This window comes from Pongo abelii, chromosome 1, assembly GCF_028885655.2.
Source record: "Pongo abelii isolate AG06213 chromosome 1, NHGRI_mPonAbe1-v2.0_pri, whole genome shotgun sequence".
Classification (NCBI taxonomy): Eukaryota; Metazoa; Chordata; class Mammalia; order Primates; family Hominidae; genus Pongo; species Pongo abelii.
The window spans coordinates 94,798,489-94,820,458 of record NC_071985.2 but is presented as its reverse complement, the minus strand read 5'-3'; the positions used below and the strand labels follow the sequence as shown (position 1 = coordinate 94,820,458).

The window sequence follows — 21,970 nt, the reverse complement described above, 5'->3', positions numbered from 1 at the left end:
TTAGGAGGCCAAGGCGGGCAGATCACCTGAGGTCAGGAGTTCGAGACCAGTCTGACCAACACGGTGAAACTCTGTCTCTACTAAAAATACAAAAATTAGCCAGGCATGGTGGCACACACCTGGAATCCCAGCTACTCAGGAGGCTGAAGCAGGAGAATCACTTGAACCCAGGAGGTGGAGGTCCCACTGAGCCAATATAGCACCAATGCACTCCAGCCTGGGCAACAGGGCGAGACTCCATCTCAAAAATAAATAAATAAATTAGCCGGGCATGGTAGCACATGCCTGTAATCCCAGCTACTTGGGAGGCTGAGGCACAAGAATCTCTTAAACCCAGGAGGCGGAGGCTATGCTGACCGGAGATAGTACCACTGCACTCCAGCCTGGGAGACAGAGTGAGACTGTCTCAAACACAAAACAAAAACAAAAACAAAATCAATTAAGTAATTTAATTATTTTTTATTTTATTTTTTTGAGACTGAGTCTCCCTCTGTTGCCTAGGCTGGAGTGCGGTGGCGCGATCTCAGCTCACTGCAACCTCCACCTTCCGGCTTCAAGCAATTCTCATGCCTCAGCCTCATAAGTAGCTGGGATTACAGGCATGCGCCACCACGCCTGGCTAATTTTTTGTAGTTTTAGTAGCGACAGTGTTTCACCATGTTGCCCAGGCTGGTCTTGAACTCCTGACCTCAAGTGATCTGCCTGCCTCAGTATCCCAAAGTGCTGGGATTACAGGTGTGCGCCACCATGCCCAGCCAACAAAAAAAATTAAAATCCAAACGTTGCTGAGAATGTAGAGCAACCAGAACTCTGATGAGAATGTAAAATGGAAAGCCACTGTGGAAAATGGTCTGGCAATTTCTTATAAAACTAAACATACCCTGTGACCCAGTGATTTGTCTCCTATATAGCTGACCCAAGATAAATGAAATATGGCTTTTCTAACTCATAGGTGGGGACAAATGAAAGAGAAAGAGAAATGAAGCATTTCCACAAAGACTTGCACAAAAAAGTTCAGAGCAGCTTTATTCGTTACCCAAAATTAAAAATAGCCCAGGTGATCAATACAAAAATAGATAATCTGTAGTACATATACACAATGAAATTATACTCAACAATAAAAGGGAACAAACTAATGACACATGCAACATAAATGAATCTCAAAAATCTTATGCTGAGTGAAAGAAGCCTTACACACAAAGCACATCCTTTATGATTCCATTTATGTGAGGTTCTAAAACTGGCAAACTTAACCTGTGATTAAGAAAAAAAAGCTGGGCGCAGTGGCTCACGCCTGTAATCCCAGCACTTTGGGAGGCCAAGACAGGTGGATCACAAGGTCAGGAGATCGAGATCACCCTGGCTAACACAGTGAAACCCCGTCTCTACTAAAAATACAAAAAATTAGCCGGGTGTGGTGGCAGGTGCCTGTAGTCCCAGCTACTCGGGAGGCTGAGGCAGGAGAATGGCGTGAACCCGGTAGGCGGAGCTTGCAGTGAGCCCTGCCACTGCACTCCAGCCTGGGTGACAGAGCGAGACTCCGTCTTGGAAAAAAAAAAAAATCAGAACACTGGTTGCCTCTGAGGGGATGGTGTGGGGATTGACTTGGAAGGGGCATGAGGAAACTTTCTGGGGTGAGGATTCTATATCCTGATAGGGATTTGGGTCACACAGGTACACACATGTCAAAATTCATTAAATGGTACACTTGAGATGTGTGTGATACACTGTGTGTAAAATTACCTATAAAAAGAAATCATAAACAAATATTGAATTCTAGTTCATTATATGTGTGCTGAAGTGGTTAAAAGTGAAGTATAGGCTCATGCCTGTAAACCCACCACTTTGGGAGGCAGAGGTGGGAGGATCACGAGGTCAGGATTCGAGACCAGCCTGGCCAAGATGGTGAAACCCCGTCTCTACTAAAAATACAAAAAAAAAAGTGACGTATAGCCAGGTGCCATTGCGCACGCTTGTAATCTCAGCTGGTCAGGAGGCTGAGGTGGGAAGATCGCTTGACCGCAAGAGTTGAAGACCAACCCATGCAACATAGACCTTGTCTGAATTTAAAAAAAAAAAAAAAAAAAAGTGAAGTATAATTTACTCTGAAATGCATTTGAAAACTAAGATGCATCCACAGACAGACAGGGAGATGGACAGCTGCATGATAAGGCAAATAAAGTCATCCCTCAGTATCTGTGGAGATTGGTTCCAGGAGCCCATGGATACCAAGATCTGAGGATGCTCAAGTCCCTTATACAGAAATGATGTCATATTTGCATATAATCTACACACATCCTCCTGTATACCTTATCTCTAGATTACTTATCACCTTAAATGCTTATTATATCTTATAAATGCTTGTTATACCTTATTATTTTTTATTTATTTATTTGAGACAAGCTCTCACTCTGTCACCCAGGCTGGAGTACAGTGGCAGTGGTATGATCACAGCTCACTGCAACCTTGAACTTCTGGGCTCAAGGGATCCTTCTGACTCTGTCTCCAGAGTAGCTGGGACTACAAGCACACACCACTGCACCCAGATAAATTTTTTTTTTGAGACAGCGTCTCACTCTGTTGCCCTGGCTAGAGTGCAGTGGTGCGATCTTGGCTCACTGCAACCTCCGCCTCCCGGGTTCAAGCGATTCTCCTGCCTCAGCCTCCTTAGTAGCTGGGACTACAGGCGTGAGCCACCACACCCGGCTAATTTTTGTATTTATAGTAGAGATGGGGTTTCACCATATTGGCCAGGCTGGTCTCGAACTCCTGACCTCATGATCTGCCCACCTTGGCCTCCCAAAGTGCTGGGATTACAGGCGTGAGCCACCGCGCCCAGCTGCACCCAGATAATTTTTAAGTTTTTTGTAGAGATGGGGTCTCAGTATGTTGCCCAGCTGATCTCAAACTCCTGTGCTCAAGCGATCCTCCTGCTTCAGCCTCCCAAAGTGCTGGGATTACAGATGTTAGCCACTACGCCCAGCTAGTATTATTTTTTGCTGTATTTTTTTTTTTCCAGAATATTTTCGAGGTTGGTTGAATCTGTAGCTGTGAAACCTGCACATATGAAAGGCCCACAGTTTATATTAAACCTATTGAAAGTTTGGCCGGGCACGGTGGCTCACGCCTGTAATTCCAGCACTTTGGGAGGCCGAGGTGGGCGGATCACAAGGTCAGGAGATCGAGACCATCCTGGCCAACATGGTGAAACCCTGTATCTACTAAAAATACAAAAATTAGCTGGGCATGGTGGCGCGTGACTATAATCCCAGCTACTCGGGAGGCTGAGGCAGGAGATTTGCTTGAACCAGGGAGTCGGAGGTTGCAGTGAGCCGAGATGGCGCCATGGCACCCCAGCCTGGAGACAGAGTGCGACTCCATCTCAAAAAAAAAAACCAAAAAACTAAAAGTAGGTGGTGAGGCTGGGCGCAGTGGCTCACGCTTGTAATCCCAGCACTTTGGGAGGCTGAGGCGGGCAGATCACCTGAGGTCAGGAGTTCGAGACGAGCCTGGCCAACATGGTGAAACCCCTTCTCTACTAAAAATACAAAAAGTACCCAGACATGGTGGCAGGCGCCTGTAATCCCTGCTACTCAGGAGGCTGAGGCAGGAGAACCGCTTGAACCCAGGAGGCGGAGGCTGCAGTGGGCCAAGATCACACCATTGCACTCTAGCCTGGGGAACAAGAGTGAGACTTCATCTCAAAAAAAAGTAGGTGGTGAGTATATGAATGTTAGCTGTATAATTTTTCAACTTTTCTATATATATTTTTAAATTTCATAATAAGATGTAACAGGGGAAAAGTTTAAAGAAAATAAATGCTAGAATCCAGAGAAGAGTAATGTGCATGGTGAGAGGTCTGGACACCAAGGCTTTGGAGAAGAAGAAACCTGGCAGAAGAAACTTGAAACTTTCCTATGTTTTGCATAGGAAAAAAAAAAAAACAGAAACATCTTTTAATATGTACACTTGGGGATAAACTGCTTTTTTTTTTAACAGCAAAAGACAAATAGGAGGCCAGGCGCAGTGCAGCTCATGACTGTAACCCCAGCACTTTGGGAAGCCGAGGCGGGTGGATCACCTGAGGTCAGGAGTTCAAGACCAGCCTGGCCAACCTGGTGAAACCCCGTCTCTACTAAAAATGCAAAAATTAGCTGGGCGTGGTGGCGGGCGCCTGTAATCCCAGCTATTCTGGAGGCTGAGGCAGGAGAATCGCTTGAACCCAGGAGGCGGAGTCTGCAGTGAGCTGAGATCACACCATTGCACTCCAGCCTGGGCGACAACAGCGAAACTCCATCTCAAAAAATAAAATAAAATAAAATAAATAAAATAAAATAAAGACAAATAGGAATATAAAAGGATTGATCTTCTTGCTTTGCATTCAAATTTGGGTTCAATAAGGAAAGTATTAATTGAGGAGGTGTTCAAGTTTACAATATACTATCTGCAGAATTGTTGAGCTCCCTGTCACTGAAGGTATACAAACAGAGACTAAAAAGGCCACCTCAGAGGAGGTGTAAACAAATTCTCAAGTGGGCGGAAAACATGTGACCACATGGAGCTTTTCAAACTCTGTGATTCTATGCTTTTTAATTTTTTTATTTTAGTTATCCATATAAGGATAAGTCCTTTTAAAGAGATTATAATCAAATATGACAATGAGACACAAGAGGACAAGAGGCAGAAAAAAAAATTAAAAATTCTACTCCAGCTTTCACGATCATCACAGAACTGTATGACTAGAAAGACTGCCCTTCATTTACCCATCTCTATTTGATTGGCAAATATTGCCACCAGCTTTACAGCAATAAACAACACAAAGCTCTTGGGAAGCTCACAGTCTAGGGGAGAAGACAGATATTAAATAAGCAATTATGAGGTGATCAGTATATAAAAGGACAAAAAGAGTGGTACGGGAATGCAAAGCAAGAAGATCAATCCTAATGAAAGAGAATCTCCTTGAGAAATTATATGTAAACTGAAAAGTAACAATCAAAAAGGGAAGGCAAATATATTCCAGGATGATAGCTGAACTTAAGATCTGCTTTTGTGCTTTAAGCAGATGTTTCTTTACTTGCATATAACACTGTTGACCATTCTGTCCTTCTTGAAAGACTCTTTTTTTTGAAACAGGGTCTTGTTCTGACCCAGGCTGGAGTATAGTGTCGTGATCTCTGCTCGCTACAGCCTCCACCTCCTGGGCTCAAGTGATCCTCCCACCTCAGCTTCCCAAGTAGCTGGGACTATGGGCATGCACCACGACGACTGACTAATTTTTATTTTATTTTTTAAATGTTTTTGTAGAGACAATGTCTCACTATCTTGCCCAGGCTGGTCTTGAATTCCTGGGCTCATGCAATCCTTCCGTCTCAGCCTCCCAAGTGCTGGGATTATAGCCATGAGCCACTGTGCCCCAGCCAAAAGACTCTTCCTTTGGTTTCTACGACACTAGATTTTCTAGTTTTTTCTTGAACTTTTCTAGATTCTCCTTTCAGTTTTCTCAAAGCCTAAATCCTCAAATCTTTTCATTCTACATTTTCTCTAATTCTTGGTGCTTTCCTTTCAATGCTTCCACTATCCCTGTCATAATATATCAAAATAAATGAAAGATCTTCACAAAGGAAATGGTATTCTAATCTTAAAAGCAAGGTGAAAGGCACAATAAAGCAATAAAATAAAATGTAAGTTCTAAAGGATTGTATTTACATAATTCTCTTTACACAAAGAACTGCATTAATTAGGTATATCTTGGAGGTTTATAAAGCTCTCTGCATAACCTGGTCAAGAGCCAGCATCTTACCTTCTCCATGTCGTGTATATTATTCCAGTACAGGGTCATGCATACATGCAATAAAAATCAATGGCTTATGAAATATATTTTTTATTTTTCTTTCTCCCCATAGGTAGAATTTCTTCAGGATGAAATGTATGTTTTCTATGCTTGACACACTAGCCAATGACATAATTTTTTTTTGAGTCAGGGTCTCCCTCTGCCACCAAGGCTGGAGTGCAGTGGCACTATCATAGTTTGCTGAATCCTTGACCTCCTGGGCTGAAGCAATCTTCCTGCCTCAGCCTCCTCAGTAGCTAGGACTACAGGTACATGCCAACATATTTGGCTAATTTCTTAAATTTTTAGTACAAAGTTTCTCTGTGTTGCCTATGCCGGTCTTGAACTCCTGAGCTCAAGCAATCTTCCTGCCCCAGCCTCCCAAAGTGCTGGGATTACAGGTGTAAGCCACCACTCCTAGCTCAATGATATAATTTTTTATAGAAATAACTCAAGCCAAGTTATCATAATTGTTTTCCATACCTCCAGTCTTGTTCACTTTACCTAACAAATTAATACATTAAATTGGTATTAAATCAAAGTGATCTTTCTAAAATCCAAATCAGTTCCTACTGATTTACTGCTTAAACCTCGTTTTCGTTTTTTTTTTTTCAGGCGGAGTCTTGCTCTGTCGCCCAGGCTGGAGTGCACTGGCGTGATCTCGGCTCACTGCAACCTCTCCCGCCTGAGTTCAAGCAATTTTTCTGCCTCAGCCTCCGGAGTAGCTGGGATTACAGGTGCCTACTACCACACCTGGCTAATTTTTGTATTTTTAGTAGAGACAGGGTTTCGCCATGTTGGCCAGGCTGGTCTTGAACTCCTGACCTCAGGTGATCTGCCCGCCTCTACCTCCCAAAGTGCTGGGATTACAGGCGTGAGCCACCATGCCTGCCCTTAAACCTCATTTTGAGAGCTTAAAGATCCTCCATGATGTAAACACTACCTAATCTTATCTACCACTTCTCTATCTTTTCATGCATACACCACCACCAAAGTACTTACTATTTTCCAAACATACTTTTTTGATGTTTTACAATTCTGTGGTTTGCAGATGCTCTTCTATTTGCAATATTCCTCTCTGTCCCTATTCACCTAATTTCTTATTCCTCCTTCAAAACTAAGATAAAAAGCCATTTCATTCTGCAAATTCTTTCCTAAGTTCTCCTATCCTAGTCCATATCATATACTAGGAGATGACACTCTCTTTTAGGTCATTATTATACCTTATGTAAAACCTGTTACAGCATTTATCACTTTGTATTGTAACTTTTTCTGTTTCTATCACCCTCCTAGGCTGAACTCCTACAGCACAGATGCCATGTCTTATTCATCTTGCACAATCCCTGCCAAACAGTAAGGACCGAATACATGACTGTGGGATATACAAATGAATAACTGATGGGCTTTCTGAATATATACCTAAATTTAAAGAATCAGGTCAATAAATGGGTAAAGGAAACCTAAATGTCTTAACATGGATGAGCTGCAAACTTCACCCCTAAAAATCTACAAAGTAAACAAAGACAGCTGCAAAGCAGTCAAGAGCAGGACTTAGAATAAACACAGACTCACTGGTGATTCTCACTGCCCGGTCAGTCCGGAAATCCTCTGTGTCTGGTTCATCAAGGTCTTCCAGGAAATTATATTCTGGATCATCATCATCGTCTGCTTCATCTAAGGAAAAAAGTGTTTCAGATACTCATTAACTCTGTTCTCAAACTTCTAAGAATCTGTTCCAATAAAGCACATTTATTCTTTATTTTTTTGAGACAGGGTCTCATTCTGTCGCCCAGGCTGGAGTGCAGTGGTACAACCTCAGCTCACTGCAACCTCTGCCTCCCGGGCTCAAGTGATCCTCCCACCTCAGCCTCCTGAGTAGCTGGGACCACAGGCATACGCCACCACGCCCAGCTAATTTTGTGTAGTATATTCCATGAAAATAATACTTTCTGTAAAAGCTACTTGTACAATGAAGCTGACAGTGAAAAAAGGAATGGCCCAAATTTCCAACAATTAGGGAATGACTATATAATTATAATTTCTTAGTATAAAATAGAACAGGTTGAGCATTCCAAATTCAAAACTCCAAAATCTGAAACTTTTTGAGTGCAAACATGACTCTCAAGGGAAATAGCCATTGGAGCACTTCAGATTTCAAATTTTCTTTTTTCCTTTTTTTTGAGACAGGGTCTCACTCTGTCACCCAGGCCTGAGTGCAGTGGCATGATCATGGCTCACTGCAGCCTTGACTGCCCAGGATCAGGCGATTGTCACACCTCAGCCTCCCAAGTAATTGGGATTAGGCACATGCCACCATGCCCAACTAATTTTTGTATTTTTAGTAGAGACAGGGTTTTGGTATGTCGCCCAGACTGGTCTTGAACTCCTGGGTTCAAGCGATCTGAATGCCTCGGCCTCCCAAAGTGCTGAGATTACAGTGTGAGCCATTGCACCCTGCCCAGATTTCAAATTTTCAAATTTGGTATGCTTACCTGTTAAGTATAATAACACATATATTCTAATATCTGAAAAAATCTGAAATCCAAAATACTTCTGGTCCTGAGCATTTTGGATGAAGGGGATACTCAACATGTACACATATAAAATGTGAATATGTAACCATTCTATAAATGTTCAATACATGTATGACAAAAGTATAATACATACATAATAATCATAAGCATGAAAAATTATATCCTTACAATAAGAATCATAAATAACTAAAAATATACAAAAATAATAAACATTTGTTAGGTTAGAATAATAGAAATAGGGATGTTTTTCTCCCTTTTAATTTTCTTTTTTCTTTTTTTTTTTTGACATGGAGTCTCGCTCTGTCATTCAGGTTGGAGTGCAGTGGCATGATCTTGGCTCGCTGCAAACTTTGCCTCCCAGGTTCAAGCAATTCTCCTGCCTCAGCCTACCAAGTAACTGGGATTACAGATGCCCACCACCATGCCCGGCTAATTTTTCTATTTTTGATAGAAACAAGGTTTCACCATGTTGGCCAGGTTGCTCTCGAACTCCCGACCTCAGGTGATCCGCCTGCATTGGCCTCCGAAAGTGCTAGGATTACAGGCGTGAACCACAGGCCCCAGCCTAATTTTCTTTAATGTTAATGCTAAACTGTCTTTTCAATTACCAAGTAAAAATTATGAAGGAGTCATTAAATTATGGAATTATTATATATTAAAGTAATATTTTTCCCCAGATAATTTTAGATCAGTGTTGTCTAACAGAACTTTCTGCGATGATGGAAATGATCTATAAATGTATTGTATCATACAGTAGCCATTAGCCACATGTGACTTGAGAAATGCAGCTAGTGTGACTGAGGAACTGATTTAAAAAGAAAAAGACCAAAAAGAGAATACCTAAATTTCTTACTATCATGTATCCATTAAATAGAAGAGGTGATCTCTATGTATTATAATGGAAAAATATATAAGTTATACTGCTAAGTGAAAGAAGCAAGTTGCAGATGCAGACCAATATGTATAGTATGATTCTTTTTGTGGAAAAAAATTCTTGTTTGAGATAAATACATGCTTGACTGAATACCACAAAGTATCTAGAAAGAAACACATAAAACTATTAACAAAGATTTCTCTGTGTACCCTCCCACAATGGTTTTTTTTTTCTTTTTTTAAGATGGAGTCTCGCTCTGTCGCCCAGGCTGGAGTGCAGTGGCTCAATCTCGGCTCTCTGCAACCTCCACCTGCTGGGTTCAAGTGATTCTCCTGCCTCAGCATCCCGAGTAGCAGGGACTACAGATGTGCGCCACCATGCCCAGCTAATTTTTATATTTTTAGTAGAGACGGAGTTTCACCACGTTGGTCAGGCTGGTCTCAAACTCCTGACCTCAGGTGATCCACCTGCCTTGGCCCCCAAAAAGTGCTGGGATTACAGGCGTGAGCCACAGAGCCTGGCCCCCCTTCCATAATGTTTTAACTTTTCATAATAAATGAGCATCTTTTTTTTTTTTCGAGAGGGAGTTTCGCTCTTGTTGCCCAGACTGGTTACCGCGCCTGGCCATAAATGAGCATCTTTTGTTATAAACAGACATACATAGCTTGGGGCCAAGCACGGTGGCTCACGTCTGTAATCCCAGAACTTTGGGAGGCCGAGGCGGGAAGATCACTCGAGCTCAGGGGTTCGAGACCAGCCTGGTCAACATGGTGAGACCCCCCCGCCGTCTCTACCAAAAATACAAAAATTAGCCAAGAGTAGTGGTGCGTGCCTGTAATTCCAGCTACTTGGGAGGCTGAGGCAGGAGAATTGCTTCAACCTGGGAGACAGAGGTTGCAGTGAGCTGGGATTGTGCCACTGCACTCCAGCCTGGGCAAGAGTGAGACTCTGTCTAACAAGAAAAAAAACACACACACACATATATATATATATGTCCTGGGCAACACGGTGGGAACCAATCTCTACAAATGACTTTTTTAAAATTAGCCAAGTGTCGTGGTGTGTGCCTATAGTCCCAGCTACTGAGAAGGCTGAGCTGGAAGGACTGCTTGAGCCCAGGAGTTTGAGGCTGCAGTGAGCCATGATCACGCCACTGCACTCCAGTGAGGGTGACAGAGTGAAACCCTGTCTCAAAAACAAATATATATATTTTTATATAAATATAAATATATATATACTTATACAGACACACATTTAAAATTCACAATCACTGAAAAATCTGTGCTGATTAAACCCTAATCTAACTTGATAATTCTTTACTCAACATTTATATTCAGCTTATAATATATTAATTTGCATTCTTTATACATAACTATTTATTATCAAATCTTTTTCATCTATTTGTGGGTTTAACTTATCAATACAAATTCTTTATTTCTTTAGGAACAGAATACTGTCTTCATAATTCATAATCTCTACAGTACTTTCTATATAAGTCTCTTCACAGCAAGTTTTTTTTTTTTTTTTTTTGAGACGGAGTCTCACTCTGTCACCCAGGCTGGAGTAGAGGGGCGATCTCGGCTCGCTGCAAGCTCCACCTCCCGAGTTCATGCCATTCTCCTGCCTCAGCCTCCCAAGTAGCTGGGACTACAGGCACCCACCACCATGCTGGGCTAATTTTTTTTTTTTTTGTATTTTTAGTAAAGACGGGGTTTCACTGTGTTAGCCAGGATGGTCTCGATCTCCTGACCTCATGATCTGCCTGCCTCAGCCTCCCAAAGCGCTGGGATTACAGGTGTGAGACACTGCGCCTGGCCAGCAAGTTCTTAACAAACATTGCCGAATAATGAAAGTTCTGGAAGAGCCCATAATAATGAGTAGTGTGCACAGGTTTGGACTCCATCTGTTTGGATGCAAAAACTGCAATAGATAGCTTCTGCCCATACCACACAAATGGGTCAGCCAATATTATTCTCAGAGCACTCATTTAACAAAGATGCTGAAAAATCGTTTAGGGGGGATTCTTCTGAGTTCTGCTTAGCTTTTAGTACCCTGATTGTGGAATATGTCCTCTGAGCTTAATGACTTTTTTGACTTATTAACAATGTCAGTATTTACCCAGCTGATATACCCCTCCAGTATTGTCTTTTAACTCAACTGGTAGATCTGGAGGCCACACCCATCCTAACCATTGGCTTTGTGTGCTCTTTTAAAAATCTGTCCGAATAGGCATATACAAAAATACTGAAGTTGCTGGGTGTGGTGGCTCACGCCTGTAATCCCAGCACTTTAGGAGGCCAAGGCAGCAGATCACCTGAGGTTAGGAGTTCAAGACCAGCCTGACCAATATGGTGAAACCCCATCTCTACTAAAAATACAAAATTAGCCGGGTATGGTGGCATGTGCCTGTAATCCCAGCTACTAAGGAGGTGGAGGCAGGAGAATTGCTTGAACCTGAGAGGTGGAGGTGGCAGTGAGCCAAGATTGCACCATTATACTCCAGCCTGGGTGACAAGAGTGAGACTCTGACTCAAAAAAAAAAACAAAACAAAACAAAAAAAACTGAAGTTTTATTTTAAGAAAAGAAGATTTTCACCCTCCCCCTAACCATTAGTCCAATTCCCCAATCAACCTTTATCATGCACTCTTACCTTTCCCAGACCAGTAGTTTCCAATCCTTTAGATATATCAGAATTAGATCCCTAGACCGTACTCATTAGATTCTGATTCAGTAGGTAAGGGGTGAAGCCCTGAAATCTGTATCTTTAATAAACATCACCCTACATATCCATACACTCCTCAATTCTGATTCAAGTTCTCAGAACCAAATTATGAGAAACAAAATCCTGAAAGTCAGTTCTGCCTGGCCTTTCCTTCCCAATAGCTACCATCTCAGGCCTCTGAACCAAAGTGATGAAAATAAGCACCAAAGCTGCTGCTACCGATAAAGCTAGGAGAACCTGACTTTCTTACTGTAATTATTTTGTTTAGCCTGGGCCAAAGATAAAAAGCACAGCTTATTATGAAGGCCAGGAGCAGTGGCTCATGCCTGTAGTCCCAGAACTTTGGGAGGCCAAGGCGGGTGGATCACCTGAGGTCGGGAGTTCGAGACCAGCCTGACCAACATGGAGAAACCTGAAACCCCCATCTCTACTAAAAATACAAAATTAGCCAGGCGTGGTGGCACATGCCTGTAATCCAGCTACTTGGGAGACTGAGGCAGGAAAATTGCTCGAACCCGGGAGGCAGAGTTTGCAGTGAGCTGAGATCGCACCATTGCACTCCAGCCTGGGCAACAAGAGCAAAACTCCGTCTCAAACAAAACAAAACAAAACAAAACAAAACAAAACAAAAAACACAGCTCATTATGAAAAGTCATATCCTTTTAAAAAATGGTTTAGGCCGGGCGTGGTGGCTCACACCTGTAATCCCAGCACTTTGGGAGGCCAAGGTGGGTGGAGCACTTGAGATCAGGAGCTCGAGACCAGCCTGACCAACATGGTGAAACCCTGACTCTACTAAAAATACAAAATTAGCCAGGCATGGTGGCACATGCCTGTAATCCCAGCTACTTGGGAGGCTGAGACAAGAGAATAGCTTGAACCTGAGAGGCGGAGGTTGTGGTGAGCCGAGATCGCGCCATTGCACTCCAGCCTGGCGGACAAGAGTGAAACTCTGTCTCAGAAAAAAAAAAAATGGTTTAGGCCGGGTGTGGTGGCTCAAGCCTGTAATCCCAGCACTTTGGGAGGCTGAGGCGAGTGGAACACAAGGTCAGGAGTTCGAGACAAGCCTGGCCAATATGGTGAAACCCCATCTCTACTAAAAACACAAAAATTAGCCGGGCATGGTAGCGCGTACCTGTAGTCCCAGCTACTCTTGAGGCTGAGGCAGAAGAGTTGCTTGAACCCAGGCGGAGGTTGCAGTGAGCAGGGATTGTGCCACTGCACTCCAGCTTGGGCAACAGAGCCAGACTCTGTCTCAAAAAAAAAAAAAAAAAAAGTTTAACTTACCATGAAACCTCTCTGATTGAGACATGTTCCTAGAATATTAAACTGGGTTCTACTCCTAGGAGTATAACAAATTGATTCTGTAACTTTGAGCAAGACAATGAATTTCTCTGAGATTTCACTGTCTACAAAGTGGTTAGAACTATCTGTCCTTGGGCAACCCACTCGGGTCCCCTTCCACGCTGCGGATTCTACACAATAAATCTTGCTGCTTAAAAAAAAAAAAAAAAGAACTATCTGTCCTGTCCATTCCTTTTTGTGGAGATTTCTGAACCTGGTAGAAACAGGAAGTGTCAATAAACTTTAAAAGATATTATCTCCCAAAAATCATATAAAAATTTCATGTATTTGGATATGTACATTTTTTTCTGGGGGAAGGCTGCATAGTTTTCATCAGATTGTCAAATGGGTGAGTAATGGAAAACTCAGAAGCTTAGACTCCTATCAGAATGACTAACAGGATAATATATCAGTTGCTAATTATTAAGGAACTGATTCTATACTTTGCATGTTAATGACTCAGCTTCAAACTCCATCTTTTTCTCCTTACACAATTTTTTTCATTTTGTGGCTTGTTAGCCCCTCTACTCAGAGGGTAGGTAAAAAAAAGAAATATGCTAAGATTTAAAACAATTTGCTTCTTGTTATTTTCTCTCTCTTTTTTAAAATTTTATTTTATTTTAAAAATAGAGGGGTGGGGGGAGGGGGGAGGGATAGCATTGGGAGATATACCTAATGCTAGATGACGAGTTGGTGGGTGCAGCGCACCAGCATGGCACATGTATACATATGTAACTTACCTGCACATTGCGCACATGTACCATAAAACCTAAAGTATAATAATAATAATAATAATAATAATAAAAGAAAAAAAAAAAAAAAAAAAAAAAAAAATAGAAATGCCGGGCACGGTGGCTCATGCCTGTAATCCCAGCACTTTGGGAGGCCAAGGCGAGTGGATCACCTGAGGTCAGGAGTTCGAGACCAGTCTGACCAATATGGTGAAACCCTGTCTCTACTAAAAATACAAAAATTAGCCAGGCGAGCTGGCAAGTGCATGTAATCCCAACTACTGGGGAGGCTGAGACAGGAGAATCGCTTGAACCCAGTAGGCAGATGTTGCAGTGAGCCGAGATCACACCACTGCACTCCAGTCTGGGCGACTGAGCAAGACTCTGTCTGAAGAAAAAAAAAAAAAAAAATAGAAATGAGGTCTCACTGTGTTTCCCAGGCTGGTCTTGACTTCCTGGCCTCAAGCAATCCTCATGCCTTGGTTTCCCATAGTACTGAGATTACAGGCATGAGCCACCACGCCTGGACTATCTTTTCTAAATGTTTGAGAAAAGTCTTAAATTTAAATTTAGGACTCCCTCTCCCCTCTCCTCTCTCCCCTCCCCCTCCCTCTCCCTTCTTCGGTCTCCCTCTCCTTCTTTTTTCAGTCTCCCTCTGTTGCCGAAGGTGGACTGTACTGCGGTGATCTTGGCTCGCTGCAACCTCCCTGCCTCGGCCTGCTGAGTGCCTGGAATTGCAGGCAAGCGCGCCGCCACGCCTGACTGGTTTTTGTGTTTTTGATGGAGACTGGGTTTCGCCCTGTTGACTGGGCTGGTCTCCAGCTCCTGGCTTCGAGTGATCTGCCCGCCTCGGCCTCCCGAGGTGCTGGGATTGCAGACGGAGTCTCGCTCACTCAGTGCTCAGTGTTGCTCAGGCTGGAGTGCAGTGGCGTGATCTCGGCTCGCTACAACCTCCACCTCCCAACCGCCTGCCTTGGCCTCCTAAAGTGCTAAGATTACAGCCTCTGCCCCGCCGCCACCCCGTCTAGGAAGTGAGGAGCGTCTCTGCCTGGCCGCCCATCGTCTGGGATGTGAGGAGCCCCTCTGCCGGGCCGCCCTGTCTGGGAAGTGAGGAGCGCCTCTGCCCAGCCGCCATCCTGTATAGGAAGTGAGGAGCGTCTCTGCCCGGCCGCCCATCGTCTGGGATGTGAGGAGCGCCTCTGCCCGGCCGCCCCGTCTGGGAAGTGAGGAGCGCCTCTGCCCGGCCGCCCTGTCTGGGAGGTGAGGAGCGCCTCTGCCCAGCCGCCCTGTCTGGGAGGTGTACCCAACAGCTCCGAAGAGACAGCGACCATCGGGAGTGGGCCATGAGGACGATGGCGGTTTTGTTGAAAAGAAGCGGGGGGGGATGTGTGGGAAAAAGAAAGGAGAGATCAGATTGTTGCTGTGTCTGTGTAGAAAGAGGTGGGCATAGGAGACTCCAGTTTGTTCTGACTAGGAGAAATTCTTCTGCCTTGGGATGCTGTTGATCTATGGCCTTTCCCCCAGCCCCGTGCTCTCTGAAACATGTGCTGTGTCAACTCAGAGTTAAATGGATTAAGGGCGATGCAAGATGTGCTTTGTTAAACAGATGCTTGAAGGCAGCATGCTCTTTAAGAGTCATCACCACTCCCTAATCTCAAGTACCCAGGGACACAAACACTGCAGAAGGCCTCAGGGACCTCTGCCTAGGAAAACCAGAGACCTTTGTTCATGTGTTTATCTCCTGACCTTCTCTCCACTATTATCCTATGACCCTGCCATATCCCCCTCTCCTAGAAACACCCAAGAATGATCAATAAATACTTTAAAAAAAAAAAAAAAAGAAAACTAGTAAAGAGGAAAAGGTCCAATATTTGGAAAAACAGCAGGTTTAGAGGAAGTACATAGAATCTAAGAACAAATGATGTTTATTTTGTTAGACTCGCATGTAATTATTTTGTACTTCCCTGATTTTGCTTTATCTTTGTTAATGCTATAATTAAAAACACATTTGGGTAAAAAAAATAAAATAAAATAAACAAATAAATAAATTTAGGACTAAAATTTAATTATTCTTATCCCCACATTCATGTGGAAAACTAAAAAGTAACTACACACTGAAAACTCTCACAGATGCATATCAAACTATTATCAGTAGTCCCTCTGGGGAACGAAACTTGAACCTTGGTGTCAAAGGCTTTGGAAATGACTGGTAGGAAAATGAAGTGCCAATAAATAAACTCTAAGAGATACATAAACCCCAAAAAAATCATATTAAAAATTTCATGTACGTAGATATGTACATTTTCCTTGGGGGGGGGAGGCTTTAATTGTTTTATTTCTGTAATATTTGATTTCTTTATACCAAGCATATATTACTCTTACAGTTTTACAGGGAAAAAAGAGAAAACTCTGGAAAGAATATATCCTACAGAACCCAGCATATAGAGTATATCATGTCACTTCTACTCAGACGCCTCCTCTCCTCCCTGTCACTGTTTTCAAAAATCTTTCCAAGGTCCATTTCAATTACCAGCTCTTTCATGTAGCTGTCTCTGATCATCCTAAACAAAAGTTACCCTGCCCTCTTCTAAAATCTTACAACAGCATTTATGCCACTTTGATGGCATATCTGAGTTTACTCAACAACTTCATTCATTTACAATATACTGACTGAGCGCGATGGCTCACTCCTGTAATCTCAGCACTTTGGGAAGCAGAGGCAGGAGGATCGCTTGAGCGCAGGAGTTCGAGACCAGCCTAGGCAACATGGCAAAACCCCAACTCTACAAAAAATACAAAAATTGGCCAGGCATGATGGCACAAGCCTGTATTCCCAGCTATTCAGGAGGCTGAGGTGGGAGAATTGCTTGCACCAAGGAGGTCAAGGCTGCAGTGAGCTAAGATCTCACCACTGCACTCCAACCTGGGTGACAGAGTGAGACCCTGTCTCACACACACACACAAAAATACAATGTATTGTGAACCTAACAATGGGCCAGGCACCCTGTCATTCATAAAGCTTTTATTCCATGACCAAATGATTATGCTCCTTTATCCCTCACAGATTCTAGCACAATGCCTTGTATAAAGAAAGTACTCAAACATTTGCCAAATGATATACAATATAACTATTAATAGTATCATAAGGTACCTTCAAGGACCTGTTATTTTCTTTCATTCACTTATCCTGACTTACTCCTAGCATTACCTACCCAACCATTTACTCAGTCTATTTCTTTTCTTTTTTTGAGATGGAGTCTTGCTCTGTTGTCAGGCTGGAGCGCGGTGGTGCGATCTCGGCTCGCTACAACCTCCGCCTGCCAGGTTCAAGTGATTCTCCTGCCTCAGCTTCCTGAGTAGCTGGGACTACAGGCATGCACCACCACGCCCAGCCAATTTTTGTATTTTTAGTAGAGACAACCCTGTTGGCCAGGATGGTCTCAATCTCTTGACCTTGTGATCCGCCCGCCTCGGCCTCCCAAAGAGCTGGGATAATAGGTGTGAGCCACCACGCCCAGCCTACTTAGTCTGTTTCCATCCAAACTTTGATCAATATTTCTTCCCCATTTCTGATAATACCATTACTTCTTTAGGGTCACCACATACTTCAACCACACTGTTCTATGAGGTGCTATCAATCACCGGACTCCATGCTGAACAGTCTCCCTATCAATCCCATGCAGTACCAAGAGATTGGGCATGAGATCAAACCAAGTTGATCTGACTTATTCCCCTGGATTTTATAACTGGAGCTTGCAGGAGAGAGTCCTGAAGTGTAGACAAAGCAAAAAGTAATCATGGAGTGCTTATGAACAGAGTTCTAACCTTGTAGAAAAATAAATGTGAAAATGTAGCTGAGTGACAAAAGGAAGTAAAATAGAGAGGAAAGGGGGATTCTAACAGTGCCTCAGTTCCACTGCTGATTTACTACACTTCCCAAAGTCTGGCTTCATTTCACCCCAGCAAGATAGAGTTAGGATTCTTTCACTTGCATCATGAAGACCCTTAACTAACACAGTGTTCTTTTGGTAAATCATTGAACCCTAATGAAATCATATATAAAATTTTGAGTGGGCCAGGCACAGTGGCTCATGCCTGTAATCCTAGCTCTTTGGGAGGCCGAGGTGGGAGGAACACCTGAGGCAGGAGTTTAAGACCAGCCTGAACAACATTTCTCTACAGAAATTTTTTAAAAATTAGACAGGCAAGGTGGTGCGTGCCTGTAATCTCAGCTACTTGGGAGGCTGAGACCTAAAGAGGATCTCTTGAGCCCAGGAGTTTAAGGCTACAGTGAGCTATGATCACCCCACTGTGATCCACCCTGGGCAATACCCTGTTTTGGGACAGTGCCTCAGAAACAAAAGACAACAACAAAACTACGTGTGCATGCATGTTTCAAGGGATTCAAATCTTAGCATTCAACAATCTTAGGATTCAAAAGATTCCTTACCCAGAAAAAGAAATGTTAAGAATTGGCCCAGGCATGGTGGCTTATGCCTACAATTCTGGCTTTCAGGAGGCCAAGATAGGAGGATTGTTTGAGGCCAGGAGTTTGGGAACAGCCTGGGCAACATAGTGAGATCTCGTTTCTACAAAAAATAAAAAATTAGTCGGGCACAGTGGCATGTGCCTGTAGTCCCAGCTACTCAGTGGGATAAGGGGTGGGATTGCTTGAGCCCAGAAGGTCAAGGCTGCAATGAACCGTGACTGCAACACTGCACTCAGCCTGGGTGACAGAGTGAGACCCTGTCTCAGAAAAAAAAAAAGAAAAGAAAAATTAACTACTGATTTAAGATAAATTATCAGTTAAATACAAATTAAATCAATTAACCCAAACCATTCCATTCTATACCCTTCCAAATACTAAAAATTTTACAGCAGATAATGGACAGTATACATAATAAATCACAAACCAAAACTTACCTTCATTCCCCACATCATCATTCATAAGTCCCCCTAGCCACATCTTCCAGTCCTCATCATCTGCTGTATTGGGGTCATACATATCTGGAGTGATGTCTGGAGCTTGGAGCTCTGCCTCTAGTTGGCCCAGGGGAACATCCTTCAGGGGCATCTTAGAACGCGTTCGAAATGCAATGAGACTGTCATCCATGGGCTGGACAATGGAGAAAGAAAAACAAGTCACTGAGTGAGTGATGTTTCCAAACCTCATCATCACTCCTTTTCTTCTCATCTTAGCTTAAGTAACAGGATCTTTCCTCTAAACAATTTGGATTTATTATTGTTTGAGAAACTTTAAGAAACACAACATAAAAAAGAAATAAAATAAATGACATCAGTTTGAAACCAACATTTTAGGAAAATTTATAACAGCTTTATTGATATATAATTCACATCCCATAAAATTTACTCTTTCAAAGTGTATAATTGAAAGGCTTTTCATATATTCACAGAGTTATACAACCATCACCATTATCTAATTTCAGAATATTTCATTACCCCAAAAAGAAATCCCATACCCAATTAGTAGTCGCTTCCCTTTCCCCCTCTTCCCAGCCCCTGTTAAGCATTAATCTATTTTCTGTCTCTATGGATTTGTTTCTGCTGGACATTTCACTTAGATGGAATCATAAAATGTGTGGCCTGTCTCTGGCCACTTTCAGTTAGCACAATGCATTCAAATCCCACCCTGTTGTAATATCTATCAATACTTTTTTTTTTTTTTTGAGACGGAGTCTTGCTTTGTTGCCCAGGCTGGAATGCAGTGGTGCCATCTCGTCTCACTGCAACCTCTGCCTCTTGGGTTCAAGTGATTCTCCTGCCTCAGCCTCCCAAGGAGCTGGGATTACAGGCGCCAGCCACAACATCCGACTAATTTTTATTTTTACTAGAAACGGAGTTTCACCATGTTGGGCAAGCTGGTCTTGAACTCCTGACTTTAGTGATCTGCACGCCTCAGCCTCCCAAAGTGTTCGGATTACAGTTGTGAACCACCATGCCTGGCCTCTTTTTTTTTTTTTTTTTTTAAGAGATAGAGTCTCAATCTGTCACCCAGGCTACAGCACTGGCACAATCACAGCTGATTGCAGCTTCGAACTCCTGGGCTCAAGCAATTCTCCTGCCTCAGCCTCCCAAGTAGCTGGGACTATAGGCACGCTTTACCATGCTCGGCTAATTTTTTTTTTTTTTTTTAGATGGAGTCTTGCTCTGTCACCCATTCTGGAGTGCAGTGGTACGATCTCGGATCACTGCAACGATCTCAGATCACTGCAACCTCCGTCTCCCGGGTTCGGGCGATTCTCCTGCCTCAGCCTCCCAAATAGCTGGGACTACAGGCGTGTGCCACCACACCTGGCAAATTTTTGTATTTTTAGTAGAAATGGGGTTTCACCATGTTGGCCAGGCTTGTCTTGATTCCTGACCTCAGGTGATCTACCTGCTCAGCCTCCCAAAGTGTTGGGATTACAGGTGTGAGCCACTGGATCCATACTCAGCTAATTTTTTTCATTTTTTGTAGAGATGGGCGGGGACTCCCTATGTTGCCCAGGCAAGTTTCGAACTCCTGGACTGGGCTCAAGTAATCCTCCTGCCTTGGCCTTCCTAACTGTTGGGATTAAAGGCATGGTGGTATGTGCCTGTGGTACCAGCTACTCAAGAGGCTGAGTCAGAATTGCTTGGGTTTAGGAGTTCGAGGTGATGGTGAGCCATGTACCACTGCACTCCAGTCACCATGCCTGGCCCCGAATTCCTTTTTATCACCCAATAATATCCCATCGTATAAATATACCACTTTTGTTTATCCAATTATCTCCTGATGGAATTCAGGTTGTTTCCACTGTGGGGCAATTAAGAATAATACCGCTGGCTGAATGCATTGGCCCACACCTGCAATCTCAACACTGTGGGAGGCCGAGGAAGAACCGCTTGAAGCTAGGAGTTTGAGACCAGCCTGGGTAACATAGTGAGACCTCATCTCTGCCACAAACAAACAAACAAATTAGTTGGGTGTGGTGGCACCAATTATAGTCCCAGCTACTTAGGAGGCTGAAAGAGAAGGCTCTCTTGAGACCAGGAAATCAAGGCTGTAGTGAGCCATGATTGCACCACTGTACTCCAACCTAAGCAACAGAGACATCTCAAAAAAAGAAAAAAAAAAAACAGGGCCAGGCACAGTGGCTCACATCTGTACATCTGTAAACCCAGCACCTTGACAGGCTGTGGTGATAAGATCAGTTGAGTCTAGGAGTTCAAGACTAGCTGGCAACACAGCAAGGCCCCCATCTCTACAAAAAATAAAAAGTTAGCTGGGAGTGGTGGCATATGCCTGTAGTTCCAGCTATGCAAGGGCCAACGTGGGAGGATCACTTGAACACAAGAGGTTGAGGCTGCAGTAAGCTGCGATCATACCACTGCACTCCAGACTGGGCAACAGAGCAAGACTCTCATTTAAAATATTTATTTTAAAAAAATGAGGCCGGGCGCAGTGGCTCACACCTGTAATCCCAGCACTTTGGGAGGACAAGGTGGGCGGATCACGAGGTCAGAAGATCAAGACCATCCTGGCTAACAGTGAAACCCCATCTCTACAAAAAATACAAAAAATTAGCTGGGCATGGTGGCGGGTGCCTGTAATCCCAGCTACTCGGGAGGCTGAGGCAGGAGAATGGCGTGAACCCGGGAGGCAGAGCTTGCAGTGAGCCAAGATCGCACCACTGCACTCTAGTCTGGGTGACAGAGCCAGACTCCATCTCAAAAAAAAAAAAAAAAAAAAAAGAAAATCAGAAAGTGTGAGACCTCCATCTTTGTACTTTTTAAAGACTGCTTTGGCTATTCTGGGCCTGTGCAATTCCACATGAATTTTAGGATTAGGTTGTTAATTTCCGCAAAAATGGTAGCTGGGATTTGGATAGGGACTGCATTGAATCTGTAGATCAATTTGGGAAGCTCTCCCTAGACTACACTGCATCAACCTC

At 43.3% G+C, this 21,970-nt stretch overlaps 1 protein-coding gene across 19 annotated transcripts in view; it reads right to left on the bottom strand.

Moving 5' to 3' along the window:
• Window positions 1-21,970, bottom strand: part of GON4L (gon-4 like) — a 111,238-nt gene that overhangs the window by 37,900 nt on the left and 51,368 nt on the right. For all 19 annotated transcript variants that reach the window (XM_054551546.2, XM_054551560.2, XM_009243190.3 and 16 more), the window contains 2 exons: window positions 18,960-19,152; window positions 7,403-7,504 (listed from right to left, as the gene is read on the bottom strand). In XM_054551546.2, coding sequence (XP_054407521.1) covers window positions 7,403-7,504; window positions 18,960-19,152 — 295 coding nt within the window. The remainder of the gene's footprint in view (window positions 1-7,402; window positions 7,505-18,959; window positions 19,153-21,970) is intronic.